This window comes from Gambusia affinis, linkage group LG07 (genome assembly GCF_019740435.1).
Source record: "Gambusia affinis linkage group LG07, SWU_Gaff_1.0, whole genome shotgun sequence".
NCBI classification, from domain to species: domain Eukaryota; kingdom Metazoa; phylum Chordata; class Actinopteri; order Cyprinodontiformes; family Poeciliidae; genus Gambusia; species Gambusia affinis.
Window position 1 is genome coordinate 9002634 of NC_057874.1, and position 23064 is coordinate 9025697.

The 23064-nt window shown below is 40.6% G+C and overlaps 2 protein-coding genes across 16 annotated transcripts in view; one reads left to right on the top strand and one right to left on the bottom strand.

Annotated features, from left to right (window-relative positions):
• The window catches only part of kiaa1328 (KIAA1328 ortholog), a 28774-nt gene extending 12375 nt beyond the window's left edge, over nt 1-16399 (top strand). For 2 of the 3 annotated variants that reach the window (XM_044122854.1, XM_044122855.1), the window contains exons 7-12: nt 551-769; nt 966-1040; nt 1162-1253; nt 1485-1596; nt 9050-9201; nt 14378-16399. In XM_044122854.1, the coding sequence (XP_043978789.1) occupies nt 551-769; nt 966-1040; nt 1162-1253; nt 1485-1596; nt 9050-9201; nt 14378-14397 (670 nt within the window). In that variant the 3' untranslated portion in view covers nt 14398-16399. Of the gene's footprint in view, nt 1-550; nt 770-965; nt 1041-1161; nt 1254-1484; nt 1597-9049; nt 9642-14377 lie in introns of those variants that run through there. The other variant, XM_044122853.1, reaches the window with a different exon arrangement.
• The window catches only part of celf4 (CUGBP, Elav-like family member 4), a 225750-nt gene continuing 217401 nt past the window's right edge, over nt 14716-23064 (bottom strand). For 8 of the 13 annotated variants that reach the window (XM_044122864.1, XM_044122863.1, XM_044122865.1 and 5 more), the window contains 4 exons: nt 22694-22774; nt 21350-21493; nt 18951-19128; nt 14716-16430 (listed from right to left, as the gene is read on the bottom strand). In XM_044122864.1, the coding sequence (XP_043978799.1) occupies nt 19001-19128; nt 21350-21493; nt 22694-22774 (353 nt within the window). In that variant the 3' untranslated portion in view covers nt 14716-16430; nt 18951-19000. The remainder of the gene's footprint in view (nt 16431-18950; nt 19129-21349; nt 21494-22693; nt 22775-23064) is intronic. The other 5 variants (XM_044122869.1, XM_044122862.1, XM_044122861.1 and 2 more) reach the window with 2 other exon arrangements.

Genomic DNA, 23064 nt, shown 5'->3' on the forward strand with positions numbered 1-23064 from the left:
TGATTGTAATGCAGCAAGTCCTCCCAACCATCCCCTATATCTACAGTTTTTTTGTCTTAGATTTTACTCAAGGTGGCATTAAATATGCCTGTAAGTCTTAAATTTGACTTGCTGAAACCTGCTTGTATAAGACAGTTTGCAATAAGATGAAGTTATGCCTGATGGTATGGTCCAGTCAAAGACCAGACATGAATCCGATTGTGATTCTTTGACTAGACTTAAAAATTGAGCCTTATGGATTTTCTCTATTACATCTGACTGAGCTTCTGAGGTTTTACAAAGACAGACAAACATTTCAGTCTCTAGATGAACAAAATGGCTTGAAAATTACTGTAAAAGTCTTGCTATCATTTCCTTCCACTTGACAGTCATGTGCTGCGTTGTCGGTGTATCACATTAAATCTTAATAAACTACAAAAACCATAGTTTGTTGTAATCTAACAAAAATAGTGAAAAGCTCAGCCTGGTATGAATAATTGTTTTTCTCTCATTTGGATACATAACCAAACTGGAAACATGTAGATCATGCATTGTATGTATTTCCATATAGGCTGCCAAGTAGGAATATAATTACTGCAGAAGCAAAGGAAGCCCTGACCAGGCCCCTGCTGGCTCATGAGGACTGGGAGGAGAAGCGGCACCAGCTGCTGCTGCAGAAGATGCAGTTGGAGTTGGAGAGGGAGAAGCTGCAGGCACGGCTGGCTGAGCAGGAGGAGCGACTCAGCAGACAGACAGAGCAGCTTCGACAGTCACGACTTCTTCACAGCAGGTAGAACACACAAGCCAAAGAGACATGGCCAAATGCAGCGACACCGCTGAGAAACGTTTACGGCTTAGTATCCGAGTTAACACACACCCAGTCAGTCGCTGTCCGTCCCTCGTACGACGTTTCAAGTGTCAGTCATTGCAGACCTGTTTTTTCTAATTTTGTTCCCACTCATTTTGACTTGGATCGAACAAACCAGTCCAGCTCAGTTCAGCAGCTCAAAGAATGCTGGGTCAGAGTCAGAGGGTCCTTCCCACCGAGATTTTCCCTCCAGGTAAGTCAAATAATAGTTTTTGTCAGACACTAAACCTAGCTATCAAATAAGCAATTCACACCCATAAAATCCTGTAGAACTATAAAAAAAAAAAAAAAAAAAACTACCTTCTGATCTGCAGGCCGTCTGGGATTGTGGAAACTCATTCTGCAGAACAGAATTTGCACGAAAAGACCTCCCAGGCTGTTCCTGCTCCTTCTGCCAGTGGAAAGGGTAAGCCTGTCAGCGCACATAAAAAAAGATCCACTTCATTTCTAACCCTAATGCAGAGTGTGAGGAGCTGGATTCCACTGATTTATTTTTGTTACTCAGTTTGCTTATAAAACCATATTCTTTTGCCTAGAAAACAAAGACTATATGTTAAGTACCATATACTCTTTGTTTCCTGACTTGCTGTTATTTTTTTAAATTTCTTTTACAACAGAGGTGTTTTTTTCTTCACAGAAAATCCTTTACAACGGTCTCGAAGGGACATGGCCACATCTCCAGCAAAAACCCCTACAACTCAAAGTCTCCCTACCTCGGTTTCTGTGATCCAACACATCCCTGAAAACAGGTGAGCAAGTGTTAACGTAATATCATTTAGACTTTTCTCTCCCATCTTCTGTTTACATTGTTTAGTTTTTCTTTTTTTTTTATTTCTACCATAATTCCTGAACCCACAAATTGTTCAAAAGTTGTATTATTTCAGCATGGGTTGTAAAAATTCTTCCATAGTTGTCCTTAGTTTTGTTTGACAAATAATCAGTTCATTAAATGATGCAGAAATACAGAAAACTCCAACAACAATATGTATATCAAAAGCTGGTAAGTGTTTCAATTTCATTTCTTGAGGGCTGATAAAATCCCTGTCATTGCTGAGCACTTTTCTCAAAGCTTACAGGTTGAGACAAAAATAAAGGAGAGGTGCAAAGGGTTATAGTAACGGGAGTTCATTCAGACTTCCTATTATCAGCTGAAAGTCTCGTTCTTTCTCCCAGCCCAAATAAACCACAGACGCGCGCAGTTTCCTTTTAAATCGCCTTTTAGATCTTACATGATCCTTCTGTATTCATTTGGAAGACCTCAGTTACACTGAAAGTGTCGAAATTTGAGCCTTCTTCCTCAGGATCAACTTCTTCACTGTAGGGTTTTATGCTGTGTGTGGTATATTACTTGGACTGACTGAAAAAAGATCGGGTTTTCGAGTGTTCGACCAGTCACTTACTCATCGCATCTGTGCCTGGCAGTAAAAAAAAAATCGAGGTGCACCTTTGAGCAGCAGTGTGTCCCCGTGGCTGAGTGGAAACATTTAAAGCCACAGCCTCCTGTCAGTCAAATAGCTGCAGGCGGATCCCAGTAGACAGTCGGTGAGACATCGATCTCTATGCGTGGCTTGATTAATTGCAAGCCTTCAATTAGCTGTTGCTTATTGAGCGCTGAATTCGGAAATGTCTCCACCGAAAGAAGCGGCTACATTTCAGTCTACTGGTGCATAGATGTTTAACACACTCCCACCACTGACAAAAGTCTGTATCTTAGATAAAACAAACAAACAAACAAAAAAAAATCAACAGATGGGTAAGTGAAGTATATCGGTATGATATCAACCATCTGCTGCCGAACCCTTAAAATTCTGCATCAACATTGGCCTTAAAAACACAGTTTTTTGGTCAACCTTTAATTTAAATGGCCGCTCGGCGTCCTTTTGTTCACTCGAGAAACGTAGAATCTAAAAATCAGAAATGGGAGAGGCAATTAATACAAAAAGAAGCTTTGGGTGGGTTTGTTAGGCGAATAACCTCAGATCAGAAACTTGAGGCCACTCGTGTAGATAAAGGTGTGTAAAGGGAGGGAGGAAAAACACTGGGGAGATAATTAGTTATATTTTATGAGTTGTTTGTGATTCCTCAAGGCGGTTAGTGTTTTTTTTTTTTTTTTTTTTGGCTGTGTTTTTACCCCTTGTTCTTCTTCTTCAAAAAAAAAAATCTCCAGCTTAACAACACATAAGGAATACAAATGGAAACTTAAAATCTCGCAGCTTCTCTTTGGCCTACAGTTGTTGCAGAACTGGTAGCTAAATGATGGCTTTCCTTCGTCAGGCTACGTTCTCGAGCTGTAAGAAGCTAAATGAAGCTTTTTACAGGGCTAGCTTGGTGCTGCGGCCAGCCTGTCGGGAGACATGCTGCGTTCCATTAGTCGGCCTAGCAGGGATCCTGCATCAGGTGTAATTGAACAGACTTGGATGCACACGGTGCCCTCCATCCCTCTCTCTTTCTCTACCTGTCTATCTCTCTCTTTCTTTCTTTCTCTAACTCTCTCTTCCTGCCACAGTAATGAGACAGAGACAGCAAGTGTTGGGGAGAGATGTTAAAAGTGTGCTTTGGAAAACATGAAAAATGGGGAGCGAGGAATTGCCAGATTAGGTCCAGATGGAGGACAATGGAAACGGCGAGAAAGACATAAGAGGTGGAGAGCGTCCGAGTCACTAAATGGTAATTAACCCCAGTGCAAAACGTCCCACTGCATGGACTTGTGCACATTCTTTGCACAGTGGGAGGACTCGTTGGTCGCCGCGGAGCTGTAAATGAAAAACTACGAGACGCTGTGAAGCATTTCAAAAATGATGTCCACGGCGCGCGTGGAAACCGTGGGAGGAGGCCGACACCACAGCAGCTCGTTCTGATGGGAGACGAGGACTGAGCAACAACTGGAGCAGACAAACACCAAGCACCTCGGCTAGCTGTATAGCTAACAAGTTCACCGTCTTCACTGACTAACTTGAACTTGATGGACATCCTGATCTTAGTCCACAGTTTGCTATGGTGTTGGTCCACTGTTAGCGGCTAAAGCTTTAGCTTGTGTGGAGCGGGTCTTCCACATGAGTCCATTTCATTTTTCAAGATTGTCGGAGGCCGGACCAGGTGGTTCTGGCCCTCTACCCGCAGACCACCTGCTTCCACCGCGCCCTGATCCGTTCACACGCCGCCGCACCGGCAAAACATCAAGACTAAAAGTGGAATTATAAGAGAATGGGACCTAAAAAGTCTGAAGCATCGGAGGCAGTGGCGCAAAAGGTGGCTCTGCAGTGTATGCAACGCATATGGGCGCCGCAATGTGGGGATTTTTTTTTTCTAGTCAGCATTTTATATACTGAACAGCTGTTTGTGTATGAAATGATCAATAACAGAGGAACAGCACTGATTAGGCACCGCTCCCCTCCTGCCAGCCGCTCTCCCCTCCCATACAGGTAGCTTGGGCAGCGGCCCTTTATGGACCTTACCAAGCTCCGCCCACAACCGACCCACGTGACCGCAAGTCTCACAAGCAAAGCCTCGTAGCGCATTGTTTCTATGTAAACATGACTCCATTAGTGCATCATTTCTCATTTCACAATTATCAGCTACTATACAGAGGAACATAGTCATTCATGTCATCATCTGGGAGGAGGTTACTGGTTTCTCAGTCACAAGCTGGTTGCAAACCTGAGGCCAGCAGGTATCAGTCAGTCAGTTACGATAGATCTGAAATTTGGTTTGATGACCTCAATATGAGAAGCTACAGACTTATAAGAGGAACCAAAGAGCTCTGTTACGGTAAAGAAGCCATTTGTTTGTTAAAATTTTATGAAATCTATTTGTTCTATTTGATGTTTGTTATGAATGACGTATAATCATAAACAAACAGGGTAATTAGTCCAACGTTTAGAAACTACAGCGGCTGTAATGAGCCACAGCAAATGTAAACAAAGGTAAAATAACCCGAACAGGTGATCAACTCAAAACCATTCGCACCTTTTTAGTCTGTCTCTCTTTGTGGTTTAAGCACACTTGTTACCGTATCAACCGCCTGCGCCCCGCAAGACGAGCAAAGATTACGTTAAAAACATAACATCCAGTCCGTTACGATATCAAGTTTCCAGGCTTGATATTTATTTCTGGATTATTAATCAGCGCTTCCCTGAACACAGCGATGGTTGATTTACTAGCTGTACTTTGTGCTAGAGTGGCTAACACGAGTAACAATTTAGTCCAAAGCCTTTTCTGCTAAAATAAAATCTTTAGTGTGTGTCAGATACAGTACACGTTGCATATTGATCTGTTTAGCTAACATAAGACTGTGTAGCAGACAGGCTTCAAGGTGTAGAAGTTGTATCAGAACTGCTATTATGCTGTACTTAGCTAACGAGAAGCTAGTGTTTGTGAGACGGCCACCCACGTGACCACGTAGAATGAGCATCAGCCAATGAAAAGCGGCCCCTCTGGTAAGGTCCATTATCGTTTTGTTGGTGAAATGTCTGTCTGAAACAAATTATCATCAAATGTAGACGTTTAATAAAACACCATCCCTGCTATATATTTAGATCGTTCTCACATTTCTGCTGCCTTTTGTAAAAATGTCTGCTTTTTAATGCAGTATGTGAAGGATAGTCGAGACTCGCTGTTTTAAAAGACAGTTCTTTAAAATGTTTGAAAGTTTACTACTTGCAACAATTAACTCTTAATCAAAGCAGTGCGTGGTCCAAGTTTAAGCTGGGAGCTCTGGCAGCGGGCCATTAATTCCAACAGGGGACCGAGGGTATCAGATCTTATTAGCATCCATTTTCACCTCCAAAGCCCATTAAAATAACCACACTGTTAGCTGCAAACGGTATTTTTTTTAACACAAACTATAATGAGAAATTTTGCCTCTAAGTTGGGTTTTGTTAGTTGTAATAAGTTGACAAATAATACTCGGATTTGAAAAAAAAACAACAACCCAAAAACAAAACGAAGACAGCAGCTATAAAAACAGGTTCACTGTTTTTATAGCTGCTGTCTTCCGTTTTTTTTTTTTTTTTTTTTACAGATAATCTAAATTTCTTTTGTTTCTTTCTTTTTTCTTTGCTTCTATCTTTGTTTGTTTCTTTCATTGTTTCCTTTTCTTTTTTGTTTGTGTCCTTTGTCCTTTCTTCCTCTCTTTCTGTCTTTATTTACTTTTCTTCCTCCCTTCCTTTCTGTTTCCTTCTCTCTGTCTTTTGTATAATGGAAAACAATTATGATATGTCCTTTACAGAACAAATGTTTTTGAGTCTGTATTGAATTAATCTGTTATAATTTGTCTTCTAATAAAAGCATTGCAATAAACAATCAGATCCTACATGCTACAAAGACAAAAAAACAAACAAAAAAAGTAAAAATAAATAAACCAACGAAACTGTAAGAAGTGAAGTTTTATCTCTGGTAAAGATTTCTCTTCTCTGGACAGGAAGAGCTCCCTTATGGACATTTAATCTCGACCATTACGATCTTGATGTGCGAATTGCAAATCCAGAGCAGGCGTTAACATTAAGTGACCTCCTTAATCCCTTCATGAATCCTGTGCTAGTTGGTAACGAGACAGTTCCAGCACACCCTGCCCATCTCATCTCCATCTATCCTGCCGCTGCCCGCCCGCTATTGATTGGTTTGGAAATTGTCATGCGGGATATACGCAGCGGCCGTTATGGGATTTTTTTTATCTTACTGTTTGGGCTGCAAATGAAAAGAGGCACCGGGGCGAGACGGCTGTCTTTAAGGAAAGAGACAAGCCAAGTAAGAAGTGCAAGTTCTAAGAAAAGTCTGAATAACTTGTGGCAGACAGTAATGACGTATATGGTGTTGTGCGTTTTCAGCATTGTCTTAAAGTTGCATGTATTCCTTTGGATGCTATGTGATAGACCAACAAAAAGAAGTGCAGAAGTGAGAAGAGGAAGGTAAATTATGCACGACTTTTCAGATTAAAGGTCTGAAAAGTGTCATGTGTGTTTATGTTCAGCAGCTTCAAAGGCCGTTTACAGACTGCCTTACAAGGAACTTTTAAAAAGTGAAATACAGCTGTTTCATTTTCAAAAGGAGTTCGGTCAGATTAAATGTTTGTCGAAAATGAACAAATTTATCATCCCAACCATCAAGTAATGTTTTGTTCCTATGTCTGATCAGTTGTTGGTATATTGAATCCTCCTCTTTGAGTTTTCTGTGAATACTTTGGTAAAGTACTGCGTATGGGATTTTTTCCCCCACAAAAGTGAAATACTCAGAGTCCACTTTCTTTTTCATGAAATGTTCCTACTGTATTGACTTGCTGTGAAGATGGAAGCACTTAAGTTTCAACCATCCGCTGTTCTTGGATGCCCTCGACATGACCCACTGTTCCAGGTCCAAAGGCGTTTTTTTTCTTTTTTCCCCAGCAATGCCAGAAAGCTTGTTTCTTTAACCGCTGTCCATTCAGAAGGAAAGCAGACTTTCCTGAACTCTATTTACGGGGAAAGAAAATCTCTGACAGCTTTTGACTTTTGCAAAACTTCTACATTAAAATCTCTGCACAAGAAAGAAAAGCTGCTCTACAAAAAGAAAAAAAAAATCACTTGCTTTTCTCTCTTAAGTCTTCATGCAGTCTCTGTGCCTTCGCTCGTCTCTGCTGCTGCCGCCCCACCCACGTCTGTTCCCTCGCTCTTACCCAAACTGTACGCCACCCCCTAACCCCCTCCTACGTCCACCCCCCAACCCCACCTCTCGCTTGTTATAGATTGTGACCGCCGGTAAGTGATGCATTATTCATTACAGACATGTCGCTTGTTGATGGATGGCTGTTTGAGAGCCCCGTCCATTAAATAAATCAACAAATAAAAATGCAAATTCTCACATTTCGAGTGAGGCATCCCGTCCAAAGTTCCTCCTTCCCTACCCCCTGTCCACACACACACACACACACACACACACACACACACACATATTCCCTCTCTGCCCCGCTTTCTATCCGAAACAGCAGTGCTCATTTCCAGTCCCTCCTATAGAAGCAGACACACATTAGCCACTCTCTCTCCCACTCTCTGTCTTTCTATTTTTTCCCCTGCTGGTTGACAGGGAGCAGACCAAAATAATTGAAGATTTACTTCAATTAGCTTCAGCTTTTTTATTTTTTTATCCCCATCAACCATCACCCTTCAGCTCCTTCGCTCTTGCTTTCTCAAACTATACATGTATAAATTAATCCAAAGCAAAATGTAGTCTTTTTTTTGTTGTTGTTGTTGTCCTTTTCAAAGATTTTCAGCTACTGATGTGCGTTGCTTTCGATTTAGCTTTAAAACATGACTTGTCAAGGTCCAAAGCTACGTGCAGAGCAACGCCAATATGCACCCTGATTGGAAGCTGCGTCTGTCCGCCGGCCACCCGCATGCATATCAACAAGTGCCTCCCGAAGATCGTCTTTACCTGGGAGAGCTGTGCGGGGAGAGCGGCGCGCGATGCAAATCAATGCAGCTTTAAACGAGCAGAGAATTATGTTGGCAAGATCAGTGGAGCGTGCTTTAAAGAATTCATGTTTTGTATCTGGAATGGCCGTCGTTCGGCTGTGTATACACTGAATAATTTATCAAGCCAGCCAGACTGTGGGATTGAATCTCTATTAGCTTAATCTCCCCCGTTTTGGTTTATTTATTTCGCTGCACACTCCCTCATTTCTATTCCGGGGGAGAAAAGCGCCACGTCCTCTCCCCACTTATTCTCACACACCTGAAAAAAATCAGATGTTTTTTTTTTTCTTCTTTCTTTCTTTCTTTCTTTCTCTGCAGGGACGCCCCAGTGGGTTTGGACTTGTTAACTCTGCTTGTTAGCGTTTCACAGGCATTTCGGCAAGAACAAATTTTTGTTAATACTCAGAAGTGTTTTGCTTTCAGACCGTCTGTGTTAACAAGTGAAAGGTGAATGAGAAATTTTTCCCTCAAAGTAGATCTCAGCCTGTCCCATTTTGATCCTTTGGCTTTTGTTGTCCTTTGTTTGCTCTGTCCGTCCATCCATTAGGAACTCTTTTGAGTTTCTGCTCATCAGGAATACTTAGAAATTTCAGTCTGGAAAAGTTTTGAATATGTACTGGAACCCGATCTGCTAAAATATATCCTGCAAAGAAAACTAATGTCAGACATATAATCAAAAAAACAACAACAAAACAAAACAAAAATGAAAGATAAGACTTAAACAAAACAAGAAATAAAAAGTCTTGCGTTCTTTCAGGTTGGACCATTCCTTGAGTGAGATTTTGGACGTCTTCAGTCCCGTCTCTGCCCCGAAGCAGTTCAAGCCTGCTGCTCAAAGACCCAAGACGGCACAACGCAGTTCAACCCTCGCCGGCCCCAAACCTGGAGGAACGAGCCTGATTACTCCAGGTGGGAACTACTCACACAGCGTTCAGCAGGATCTCGAAGAGAGCCAGATACTTGAAGATATCTTTTTCATCTGCTAACAAAAAGTAAAGCGAGTCACTTGATGTTCACCATTTCAGTAGCGGCTTTTTATTGTCTTCAATTCTTTCGGAAATTAGGATGAATTTGATTTCTGTCGATCGTGTTCTTATTGGCTACTCTGGTTGTTTTTTTTCCCCTTTTATATGCAAATAAATGTATATTTATTCTGAATTTCCTCTGTTTGTGAGGTGAATTATGTTTTTCCCCAGGAAATTTTTTAACACTGAGCTGCATTTATTGCTTCTGAAGACCTTGGCAATGTAAATGCAAACTGAATCTCATGACTCTCAATTGTCCATTCTGAATCTGACTCAATGTATTATGCATAAATCCGCAGCCTGAGTAAATCCCTGGAAATATGAGCCAGTTGCTCAACACCGTTCCTTCTGTTTCATTACCGAGGAGTGTGAGTGTGCGTGTGTGTAAATTTGAAGTCATTACCTTCAAATATAAGTTAAAATAAAACAATCTGACAGTCTTCACACATGAAAAGTACATAAATAATATGAACTTATAGATGCTTAATGAAGCTTATCTGCTTGGTTAGCTGGCCTGGAGTCAGCTGCTGAACAGACATGCCGCTCAAAGCTTGTTAACTGTAGCTTTAAAACAGCGCTACCTTTTATAAGATCGAATTGTCACGCTACATTATTTTCCGACCATGTTTTTAATTAAGCAGAAATATATTCAAACAGCTAAATTTGATAGTTTTTCCAACATTATGCTGCCAGTGCTTAACCAGGACTGTGTTTGAAACAAGATTTATTAAGAAATATCTAATAGTTGAGTGCCGAAATGACCAGATTAGTACCCAGCCCCACCCACCCCCTTTGTTTCTGGTCGTAGCTTGCTTTTCAGCCAGCTGACTGGCAGTACGCAGAAGCCTCTGGAGAAAACCCGAGTAACTCAGGCATTTTACTTAAAATCATAGAAAAATTATGGCAGAAAATATTAGCGCTTCGGAAGCGAGAACTTTTTGAAAACCTTGCAATACCTTGAAAATAGCAAGGCGCCCAGCAAACAACAAATCTCGATGCGATGGCAATTATGACACGACACAGATTACGATATTCTAGACTGTGCTTTATTATTGGGCTAAGCTGAGACGCATCATTCATTTAAAATTACAAAAAGAGGAGTCCAGGGGACCAGAGAATGGTGCAGTCTGGAGAGACGGGGGGCGGGAGCCTAAAGCGCACTGCCCAATCAGAAGCTTAGCTCACTCGGAACCTGGCAAAGCTTTAATATGCAACATTCATTTCCCCAGCCCTCCTTCTGTGCTGAAATTTGGGAAATACAGTAGATTTCCAGAACACTTTGAAAACCACATGATGTAAAATGTGATTCTAGCGACACCACTGAGCCTTAGAGAAAAACCACCAAAAAAAAAAAAGAATCACATCGGTAATAGCACAGAAGAAGAAAATAAAAGAAATTCAGGTTTTTCCTCTCATTTTTTTTTTTTTTTGGTTGTTGATGAAATAGTGCAGTCATCATTGAATTTTGTTTGTCAGAAAACATGGGTTGAACAAGATCAGAGCTCTGTCAGATATTGGAGTACACAATGGAAAATAAATCAGTAATCAATGCTGAACAACTTAACCATTCGTTCTGATTGCAATACGTATTGGCACCGGATAAATGACCTTGCTTTGATCAAATATCCAGCTAGACAACTACCTCTTTTGCCACACGTTTAAAGCTCTTATGACAAATGCAAATTGTAATTACTACTGAGAGGGGACTAATTTTCGTCTTATTAATCCTAACTACAAGGAGTCCTTTTCATAACGGCATGGATCTATCGTTCCAGTGAGTATAAGGCTTTAGAGTAGTACTGCATTGTCATTGAGAGTTCACTAGTGACAGGAGAGAAAAAACAACAAAAAAACAATCAGTCTTTGAGGAAGTTAAATTCAGATGGATGCAAATTAGCGTCTTCAAGGATTAGTGGCGGCAGAAGAGCTCGGATCTTGACTCAAACGGCGCAAATGAATAAATAAAACGCAATAAATTAAATAAATAAGATAAATAAATAATTAACATCTGTCTCTGACATCACTTGGTCAATAGGAGCTCCTTTATTTTTTTTATTTTTTTTTTGTCTTCTTTTTCCTTTTTTTCTTTTTAAACGTTTTTTCTTCTCCGTCACCAAAGAAGTGCTGAAGGCAGGAACAAGGATTCATCTGCGGACCACGGCGGTGGCCCGTGCATGTCATATAAAAAAAGATTTGGTCACGTACCAACTCATAGAAAAATAATGCTGTGAAAGCATGCATTTCATCTCAGACATGACTTCTAAACAAACATCTAAACAAATAAATGAAGAGAACCCACTGAAGTTTTTAAAATGTTTAGTTTTTTAAATTTTTTATAAAATAGGTCAATGTGTGTCTAAGCTCTAACTGAGGTCAATGCTCTCCCTGACTGTATTCTGGATAAATGCCTTGTTCAAGTCCTACAGTTTTCACCGTAACCTAGTAACTTTTTTTTTTTTTAACCTTTTCTTTTTGTACCTGGTTTTAATGAGCATTATCTTGTTTTCATTCATATATTTATATTTATATATATTTATTTAAAGTATTTAAAGTACTTTATCCAGTCCTTGTAGATAGAAGTAAAAGTCCTATAAAATATGCAAACCTATGTACAGAAGAAAACAGAGCAAAAAAGAAATAATTTACAGTATATTCATCAGTTTATGTATATATTTATATATATTTATATTCAAACTTCTGCTCTGTTTCTTGTTGTTGAACCAAGTTTGTTTTGTTTTTATTCATTCATTCATTTTTATTTATTTTTTTCGTTTCCCAACCTGTAAACTTGCAGCTTTGATTCAGAGCAAATGAAGATGACGAATGCGTCACGTGACTGCTTCGTCTCTTCCTACGTCCCTCAACGTGAAAGCGCGGGTAAAAGCGACGAGCTCCGCGAACGCGTCTCTCTCCATCTCTGTTTTTGTAAAGTTTTCTCGGTGCAGCAGTGGGGCAGTCAAAACGGGACAGACGACGCAGCGGCGAGCCTCGTTTTTCTTGACGCTGTCGTTACAGTTTATTCTAACGCACCCAATCATGTTGGTCACGTGGGTTCCTCTGAATGACACGCGCAGTAAATTAGGTGCAGCGCAAAAACAAAAGACCCAGAATGTGTGGTACTGTTTTTTTTTTTTTTAATTCTCGCTGGATTTTAAAGGTAAATGTCAAATTATTCAAACAGCTTAAAAAAAAAAAAAAAAAAGGCAAGACGCAAACTCCGGGATATCGGCATAGTGAACAGTTCATACCAAAATTAGTAACGACACCTAGCGGAAAGCATCGTCTTCCAAAATTGTCATATAGCCTTATAAATATGCATATCTATAAATATTCATTAAGCGTTCTCCACCAGCTCGATACGCGTTGAGGGGAGTGCAATAAATACACGTCTGTTGACCTTTTGGAAGTGTGTAGTTAGTAGGTGTTTACAGCATTTTTCTGTAAAATGCTGTAGGAAACTTTATGCTGAAGAACCATGAAGTGAAACAGCAGCTGCACTGAGATTTGCTTCAGAAGACCAGCACCCGTCCAACTGCTACCCCTGGTAAAGATGTGCAGAAAGCAATAAAATACTTTTTTTTTTCTTTCTTTATCACAGTACTATAATCTCTAACTGAAAAATTCAGGAAAAAAAATAAACCTTTAATTGGAGTACATTTATTTCCTAAGGGGAAAATAAAGTGACATAATTATTAACACCCTTTATGATTCCTGCAAATGTAAATGTAATTGTAGCAATTTCCCATTTACTTTTGTGGGTGCAGGGACTTTAAATCCAGAGCTCTCCGCTTCTGTCGGGGTGGGAGGAATGTGTGAGATGGTTCGCTTCTCTTACAAACGCTTCAAAACGGGACTGATACGAGAAAATATGTCATTCAGGAAGGACAGATGTCTGTTCGTCTTCATAATTTGGAAAATATCCGGAAAAAGAAAAAAGAAATCTGCCCACGTATACGTGCACATGCATATATTTACAAGAAAAGTAGTTAAAAGTTTTAGACGACGACTAGATGACCTAGAAGGCTGTAGGAGAACCAAAACCGAACAGGTGCATCACATTAAATCGGAATATCGGTGAAAAATGTCTTTGAGTCACTAATTTGTTTAAAAAAATATTTTTTTCTACTCTGTAAGCAAATTGATGATGGTGGACTTTGTTGTTGGTTTGCATTACTTCTCTGTGTTTGTACTCTCAGCCTGTTTTAGTTTGTGCGTTTTAGATAATCATGTGTCCAACAATGAAGTGGTCTGCAGTCTAGCCCATGATTTCACAGGCCGTAGCGTAAACCTCCACGTTTCAAAAACATTTTCTCGTCGTTTTATGTTTCTGAAAAAAAAAAAAACCTACCGTAATTTTGGGGTTTCAGTCGCTGTTGGACATAGTTAACTAAATTAACCCCTGAAATATCATTCTGTGTTCATGCAACCTGCCAGGTTGACTTTTTGAACCAAACATCAACTTTTCAAAGACGTTCTAATCTGTTGCGATGCACCGGCATCTTGCCAACATGCACAATGAGCGGCATGGCTGGGGAGGAAACAAAACAAAAAGTCTCAAATGTTTACTGTTGGACAGTTGCAGCAAAGAGCGTGGGATATTACGGGTCACGATGTCTCCATAACGACCGTTTATTTTAAGGCTTTGTGTCCCCATCTTTGCTGGGGCCTTCTATCAGCGAGTACCAATGCGGTGTTTTAGTCTTCATTTGGAAAGGGACACGTGATAAGGCGATCTGACGTATCTTTAAAGCAAATGCTTTGCGTCACCAGCAGATTTTTGCTCACAAACTGCCAAATGTTACAAACTGCCACATTCCTAACGTCTTGACCAACATTGCAATAACGTCATAGCTGTAAATACCGCTCAGTCACTTCCCTCATTCAGCCACGCCTCTCGTTTGCTCCAGCTTCGACCAGAGGAAGGAAGGCAGTTTACAGGAGCCCCTCATGCTGCTTTGATGGTTTATGTCCCGACAGGTCATCTAATGCCCACGTTTCATAGAGTGTGTCTGCTTTAAGCTCTGAATGCCTGTTTTTTTTGTGTCGTTTTCTTTCCAAAGACCGGTGGAGCCAACAGTGATGGGACGATTTGCTCCGTTTGACGTGCGCTAAAGGCTGAGAAATGACATGGATCCATCCGCCTGGGATTTTTTTTGTTGTTGTTTTATTTATTTTTTGACATCATAATAGCGCATTGGCTGCTTGCAGAAGTGTGTGTTCAGGTTTCTTTGTGTCTGTCTATTTTTTTTTCTTTCTTCATTGTGGGAGCACAGTGCTGAATGGCAGATTCTGCAGGTGACAAGGCACACCTCGACACGGTGACAGCCCATACGCTACATGCACTTTACTGAATGCAAAAAGAGAGCAAGGGTTGTGAGACGTATTCGTTTTGGTTCAAGTTTCAAAGAGAAGTTTGTGTGTGTGTGTGTGTGTGTGTGTGTGTGTGTGTGAGCTCACATGATATGTTTTGGAATAGAGTCGAAGATAATTGTCCTTTTCCTCTAAAGAAAATCCTCTTTAGCCCGATTCCCTTAAAGCCTGCTACTGAGAGGTGGCTTTTTGCATTTTTCAGATAATATTTACAGAAGATACGTTTTCTCACACGCGCTGATCTTTCTTCTTTTTCTTTTTTAGCAACATGTCGTGTGTCAGCATATAGGTTATCAGAGATAGGAATGCCTGCAGTTTTTGGGGAGCTGCCAGATGTGTGGTTCTCTTCCCAAACAGAGCAATGCTTCAAACTCCTTCTAAAATCTACAAAAAAGAAAAAAATATATATAACAGCTCAACGTAGTCAGTAGCCGCTCTATGTACAGTCGCACATATATAAAATATGTGCATATAAATACAGATATTTGTGATTAATATCTATTATCCATATATACCGTATATATATGAATACATTTGCTTGAATGCTCGTTATACATATATATGTACTGCAAATATAAACAAGTTCGTATATTTCAAACGTTTCGGATGTTATTTTATCTGTGAGGTTAGGATGTCGATTTTAAAAAAGATAAGGCTGTGATACGGAGCAGCCCCTCCCATGCACTCGCCATCCCTCCCGAGACAAAAACGAAAAGGGGAACAAAAATAAACATTTTGCGTAATTGTAAACTAGCGAAGTGAGAGACCCCTTTTGGTCGTCTGAAATAGTTCTGCCTGTATTCAAAAAAAGCATATCGGCAATATATATATGTATATATACAGGTTTTTGTATATATTCGAAATGTACACTTGCTTTTAAGTGCAACTCTCCAGGCAGGCGACGCTGACCCGAAAGGAGATGCGGTGGTCCGAGTATATTAGAGCTACAAGTCCTCAGCGATAAAAACGTTTGGTCTTTTGGTCCCTAAAACAACTAAGGAATGACGGATAAGACTCCCTGGAATCCGTTGCTGCGGCTCTCCTCGGCAACGGTGTTCCCTGGAAACAGACAGGCACTCCGAGCTGAAGGTGGCCATCCCAAATCTGTCCCGGAAATGTCTCATTCCCTACCTCGCCTCTCTTTCTCTCTCTCTATTTGCTCCCGGTGGCTTGAAGTCTTAGAAATTGGCCTTCAAAAGTCAGATGTCCAAAAAAAACCAAAAAACAATAAACCCACACACCCTTGAAACCGTCTCTCAGAAGGATCTCCTACGGCAATCCACTGTTCAGTTTTTAAGAAGTTTGTTTTTCCTCTTGGACTTTTGGCGTCCAAAACCCCCTTGGAGAGTTTAGTGGAGTTGGTCATTACCAGTCGATTTTATGGAGGATCTTTTACTTTTTTCCCCTCTCTGCGTTCAAGTAAAAGTCTCAGTGGTCCAGACAAAGGTAGCTGTCATTCAAGCAGGTTTTTTTTTTGTTGTTGTCTTTTTTTTTTTTTTTTTTGTTAGGTGGAGGAGCTGTATATATGTGTGCAGGAGGAAAAGAGGTCCTGGTGCTAACCAGAAAATGCTCTCTCAGTTCAAAAGTTTTAGTACATCCAAAGGGAGGTGAACTGGACCCGGTCAATGCTCGCTCGCTCTCTCTCTTCTCTCTTTTTCTGAAGCAGACGTTGTGGTCCAGAAGCTGAGTTTGCGCTCAGCGGTGGGTAGCAAGTGGTCAACATATTATTCAGCTCAACAAATCCTGCAAAACACAGAAGAAATAGTTTTGTCAACAACAATGTAGAAAATCTGTCACTCTTTTCATTAAAAGTCGCCTTACAGATTTTAAAACTACATAACAAGGCCTGCAATTTCCAGAAACTTGATGGATAATTTCCTGTATGTCAGTCGCTGAAAAGTGAACTTTTTAAAGTTTCTAAAAGTTACAAATGAATTCCAGAAAAGTTGCAGCTAAGTTTGATGGAAAATGCTCCTTAAGTCACCGCATAATAACACTAGTTATCTGGTTCCGGTAAGTTCTAAGGTCAAAGTTGCTGGCAAGTTCTGTGAAAGTTTAAAAAAAAAAGAAAGTGCTCAAGAAATCCTTGAACACTAGGTAGTAAGTTCTAAAAAGTTAATGTAAATAAACTTCCTTTAAATTAATAAATTGTTCCCGGTTCCTGAAAGGACTCAGTAAGTCTCATGGAAGTTGAATACAAGTTTCTAGTAAGTTCAATGAAAGTATCCTATTATTTACTATGAAGCCACTTCATAAATACAGTCCAGGAAAGTACTTCATAAGAAACATGAGTTATGATGAGCTTATAGGAAAGCTCTAGGGGAACTCCATGAAAGTGACAGGTGATTTTGATCATATTTATAGTATAGTCGTCGCAGCTCCTGAACGTATCCAGTTAATAACATTTTACAGGAAGGTCCTTTGTAAGCAAACGAGAAGAATGGGCTGTGTCATGAATTGATAGGAATTTATACTAAAAAGGAAAGAAGTGGAACCAAACAATTTAAGTCTCAGGTCATTTTTAACCACAAGCTGAGAAATTGCTCTGAGAAACCATTGGAAACTAATCATAGGGCGAGTTTGTTAGGTGATGGACACATTTATGAAAGAGCGGACAGTAGAAACAGCATCTAACCTAAGCATCAGCATTTCGAAAATCAATTCCTTAGAATTATTTTTGCTCATATGAGGAACTTTATTTACGGAGTAAAATGGGAGATGATTTTTGATTACAGAAAAAGCTTCATGCGACAGACTGGCGACCTGTCCAGGGTGAACCCGCCTCTCGCCCGGAACGTAGCTGGAGATAAACACCAGCAACCCTCCTGACCCCATTAGGGACAAGGATGAACAGAAAATGGATGGATGGAAAAAGCTTCTTCTGTCTTAAAGAAAAGGTTTCCTGGAACACATTTGATTTTCAAAGTTGCATCTGAGTGAAGGAAAGCTTTCTGGAATCGTGTCTTTTGGACAGATTAAGTGTTTCAGTCTCCAAGGCCGGAAATCAACATGAATTAAGTGCTTTGAGAAGACATTAGCAAAGCTGCAAACAATCAAATGCCCCAAAAAATCAGTCTGCCGCAGTAATGTGACCAGTAATGTGACAGACTGGTTATGTTTACTGAGAGTTATTGTGACTAAAACTGGTTTCACAAGCCACTGAATCTTAAAGTGCACTTCCTCTATTTCCCATGACTGTATATAATGGCAGACTATTTAAGCTGCACTTGTTTTTCTGAACCTTCTCGGACAACAATAGTGCGAGGAAAAGTGGACTGCAGCATTTGGAGTCTGTAGAAAAAGATATTGTGTTGCAAAAATATTTAGATATGTACAAAGAGCAGAAGAGAAAAAAAAAACAAAACACAAAACTTGCGCCCGTGTGCTCGCTTTGACATACTCGTATGAGAATGCAATATTTTGCCAGTGATTTGCCCCAGGACACTGTGCGGTATGGTTCAGCTGGCTTGTGAGTGGGTGATAAGTTGCCCTTGAATGAAGTCATCAGCGGTGGATGAACGACGCGGCCTGAACCCTCCATCACGCCGATGAAGGGAGGAGACAAAGAGGAACGGCACAATTACTCGCCTGAGGGGTAATAAATGCCTCTCCCCCCCCTCAGAACCGTTTCCTTCTCAGTGCAACACGCCAAACCATTTACCAATTATCTTTTACCTACAGGGTAACACGCGGGGTCACTCACTGCAGAGATGTTCCGCAAACATAGGAGGCAGCGTGTAAAGGAAATGCCTCTACAGCTTTGTTTGTGTTTGACTAACATTAAAAAAAAGAAAAAAGACCCCATCTATTTCCAATATCAAGACACCTTGTCCAGGGGGAATGGATCTTTATATTACAGAAATAAAGAGAATGCCGAACTCCCGTTTTTACCAATTTTAAATTCATAGATTACCAAAATGACTTTACATTTTTCTAAAATGCTCTCAGCTTTCAAAACCATCTTCTCACTCGCACTTCCTGCCAGGTCCTGAACGAGCCGCATTAGCATAACCTTTACCAAATATATTCTTAAACTGTCTGCGCCGGAGTAAGACTTCACTAATCTTTACAAGCATTTTACAGATGATCAAGCTGTTATTAGGTGCCTGCGAGTGTTTTATGACTTACATAAAAGGTTATGGAAAACACATCAGGCGGCGCCATAAATGGGCTCGCCATTGGAGCGTTTGCCAGTTTAATATTGCAGCAGTCGCGCGCGCTTTGGTTCAGTTACTCAGTTATCCGGCTCAGGTGACACCTGACCTGTCTCTTCCTGTTGACGGCGGCGGCCGGCTGGGGCAGGGGAGAAGGGGCTAGTAGGGGCGGTTGGCGTCCTTTGGCCTCTTGAGCTGGACCTTCAGTCTCTTCATGCCAATCTGGAAGCCGTTCATGGACTGGATGGCAGCCTGGGCACTACCTGGGTTGTCAAAGCTCACAAACCCTGAGGGGAGAAGGAAGAGGAGGAGGATATGGTGTTGTCAGGTGAAGGTGCAGGAACAGTCTGGCTTTACGAGGCAACACAGAATAAGGGTTAGAAGGGCTAAAGACGTGGCTTTTCACATGGGAGTTGTGATCCTGAAAAAGAGAATACATCCTTGATTTTGAATGTTCATAGTTTGACAAAGCATAAATCTTAAAGCAACAATTAAATTTTTTAACAACTTTTACGCATTTGAAATACAGATTGATGATACTAAGTCAAAAAACAAAAACAAAAAAAACTATAACAGTGCAGTAAGATATTATAGGAAGCCTCCAAGCAAATAGCATAGAAGAAAAATATGGTATAGCAACACAATCCTTCATCCATTAGTCACCAATGTATGAAATAAAATCCTATAGAAAAAGTCTAAATAAAGCAATGCATGCACAGTGCCTTGCAAAAGTGTTTACACCCCTTGGACGGTTTGGAATGGATTTGCTCTCAAGCCCCTTTACACTGATACTCCTAACTAAAATCAAGTGCACGATAAATTGCACCTGATTAGTAAACAGAGTCCCTGTGTGAGTGGTTTAATCCCTGTTTTTAATCCAGTGTTTTCTGTGAAGGCTTCAGAAGTTTGTTAGAGGACATAGGTGAGCAAATATCATCCTGCCGGCCAAGGAACGCAGGGATAAGGCTGTGGAGATGTTTAAATCAGGGCGAGATTATAACAGAAATTACTGAGCCTTGGACATCTGTTCAATCCATCGTCTGAAAATAACTGGAAGGATTGTGGCACGATTGAAAAATCTTAACAGAGAGGCTGGGTAGAGGGAGTGAGGGTTGGGGTTATCAAAATGGTTTTTGCCAGTGGTTCCAGCCCCCCCAAGGATTACAATAAAATCACCCCCACAAAAAGAAAAAAGAATCAACACATCCTTCAACCAGACATAAACCGTTGCACATATATTTTGTTTTCAAACTCCACTGGAGTTTATTTCACACTTCAGGTTGCAACAAAACACACCACAAACCATCGTTACAGTTTTTTAAGAAAAAGAGTCAGAAGCCCAATTAAAGTCTGAAATGTAAAGCGCCGAAGCCCCTCCTCCCCCAAAATGAAAGTTTTTCACCTACATACAAAACACTATGATGTTGAAATTAACACTTTGGATCGCCCTGAACACATCATCCCCACTGCAGCACATGGACACAGCATGACACCACCTCCATGGGACGGGCGTTGTTTTCTTTTTTTTTTTAAACAGCAGGAACAGTGATATTTGTCAGCGTTAATGGGATGATGGATGGAGCACAATACAGGGCAACACAGGAGGTAAAAAAAAAGGCTCTAGAAGAAGTGAGATTGGGGCAGATGCCGGATTTACTTTTCAGCAGAGCAGCAGCCAGGAAAACGCAGCCAGGCGCTACAGAGGAACAGTTTCACTTGCAGAACATTAACGTGCCAGGATGGCCTCATCAAAGTCCAACCCAAGACCCGATTGAGAATCTGTAACTAGACCTAACGCAGCATGTTGACAGATAAAAGCTGAGCAATGCCGGAATAAAAAAAATATTTTCTTTCAAACACGTATGCGCAACGTTGCACTGATTTTGTACAATCCTCAGTAAAATACAGTGACGAAATGATGAAATGAAAGATGAAAGGTCAAGGGGTATGAATACTTTTTTTAGCACAGTGACAGCAACAGTAGCGTCACAATGGCTACCAATCAAACATGAAGGTTTCATAGAAAGCTCCAAAGGCTTCCTCTAAGCCCAGTCATGTTGTGTCATAGTAATGAGCGGGCTAATTTGCTAATTGGTTGCAGCTGATGGACTCAACATCAAACGCTCTCCATCATTCTGAGCTCATCGTTGTCAGCGGCGAAGTGACACAGCAGTTCAGTCCAAGATCACATATTTGCAATAAAATGTCACAGGAATTAAAGGTCATATGAATACAGGAATTTAAACAAGTTGAGCTTGGGAGTAAAACTTCAGGAATGAAGAGAGAGAAAGAATAAAAATCATTTTCGAATGCATGCATTTCTGTACGGCTGCAGCAAAGTGTTCTGCTTTGCCTTAATTTAAAATGGAAAGGGGAAAAAAAAATAGAAGCATCTGACATGCATTCAGTGAAAATGAAAAAAAAAAATAAATAAATAGAAACAAGTAACCAGTATATATATGTATGTATATATATATATATATTTTAATTCTGTTCATTTTTACCCACCAAAGCATTTACTTTGGTTTGTCGCCCGATCCACAAACACTTTGGAGGAGATGACATTACCGAAAGGCAGGAACATCTGCATCAGCTCTCCATCCCCAAACTCCTGAGGGAGGTGGTAGATGAACAGGTTGCACCCCTCTGGTCCTGCATGGGAACAGTGAAAAGGAGACACACACACATACACACACACACACACAAAAAAAAGGTGAGAGGCGGTTGAAGAGGAGGGGAGGGGAGAAGAGAAAGAGAGGGTGAGAAAAAGGTAAAAGTTAAAAAAACAAAGCATGAGAGAAGATTCAGTCAAAACAACTGGTACGCCGGGTAAAGATTTGTCAAAAGTCCTGTTTTTGTTTTTTCAGTATAATCATGAAGAAAATCTCTAATTTTATATGTAATTGTGTTTAAATAGTAACATATTTTCACAGATTCTCTTTTTTGCTTGTTTCTCTTCAGCTCACTCCTCACATTCTCATCAGGATTCAGGTCTGGGGAGAGTGATAGCCATTGAAGATGCTTGACTTATTGTCTATTGAGCCCTTTCTTTCATTGTTTTCCCTGTAAAGCTTCATAGTATTTCAAGGGTTCATAATACCAGAAACTTCAACATCTCGAAACAGAGTCACATTCGCACAGATTCTCCACGGTGACCACTTTGAGATGCTTTCTCACTCGTTCAGCCTCTGTTTTACAGCGGCCTCACTTTATGGTAATTACATATGCAATGACCCGGTGTCAATTCTTCAACCAAGACACTGTAAGAATATGTAAGAACTTCCCATTGAGATTAACAGAGCCATCTGACTGAAATTGTAGTAAAACAGCTGCCTCTCCTCGTATTTTTGTATCTGAGTGTTTTCCAGTAATTTCAAACATGTTCACCCATCTCTATATTTTAGTTTTCATTTATCAAATCACTACTAAAAGCCTAAAACCAGACTCCGTCACGGTGGAGTGGAGCACTTTTTATCTCCTCCACTAGAGGGCAGTAATGCCCCGGACATGAGCCTGCTACTCCTCGGGGTCATCAAGTTTATGTGAGCAGGTTTACAGCAAAGTTGGAGATACTCCGTTTTTTTATCCTGTTACTTTGATTCAAAATTCACTTTTAAGGACCTTTCATCTTCTCAAAATTATTTGTCATAAATTACGGAGAACAAAATTGGGGCATTTAGATTCGCCTCGGTTGATCCGATTTAAAATAGTACGCTGTTGTGTTGAAGAGCTGCCTGAATGACTCAGACACAAAGAAGAAAAACGCAGTAAGAGCTTGAAAGAAAAGCAAAGCAAAATGAAATGTTTGCAGTACTGTGTGCGTGTATGTGTGTGTGTGCGTGTGTGTGTTACCTTCTCGTTGCTGCTGTGGAATGATGGGTGGAGGATGGGGGAAGGCTTGGCTGATCTGACCGTATGCGGCGGGGTAGGCTGCTGAGACCCACACAAAGACACACACACACACGCGCGCACACACACACACACACACACACGCCGCGCATCAGATAACAGTCATGAATACAGCGCACACTCGAATACATACAAACAATGTGATATATGCAGGAGCACAGCAAGCAATCGATTAGATAGCGTACACAATGGAGTCTACGTGTTGCACAAACACCGCCCGGGAGAGAATAAACTGATCCAGTTTGGACCGAAAAGACGGGAACGCTACATGATCAAAATACCTCATTTGAAAACAGGAGTGCTTATCTTTGCAC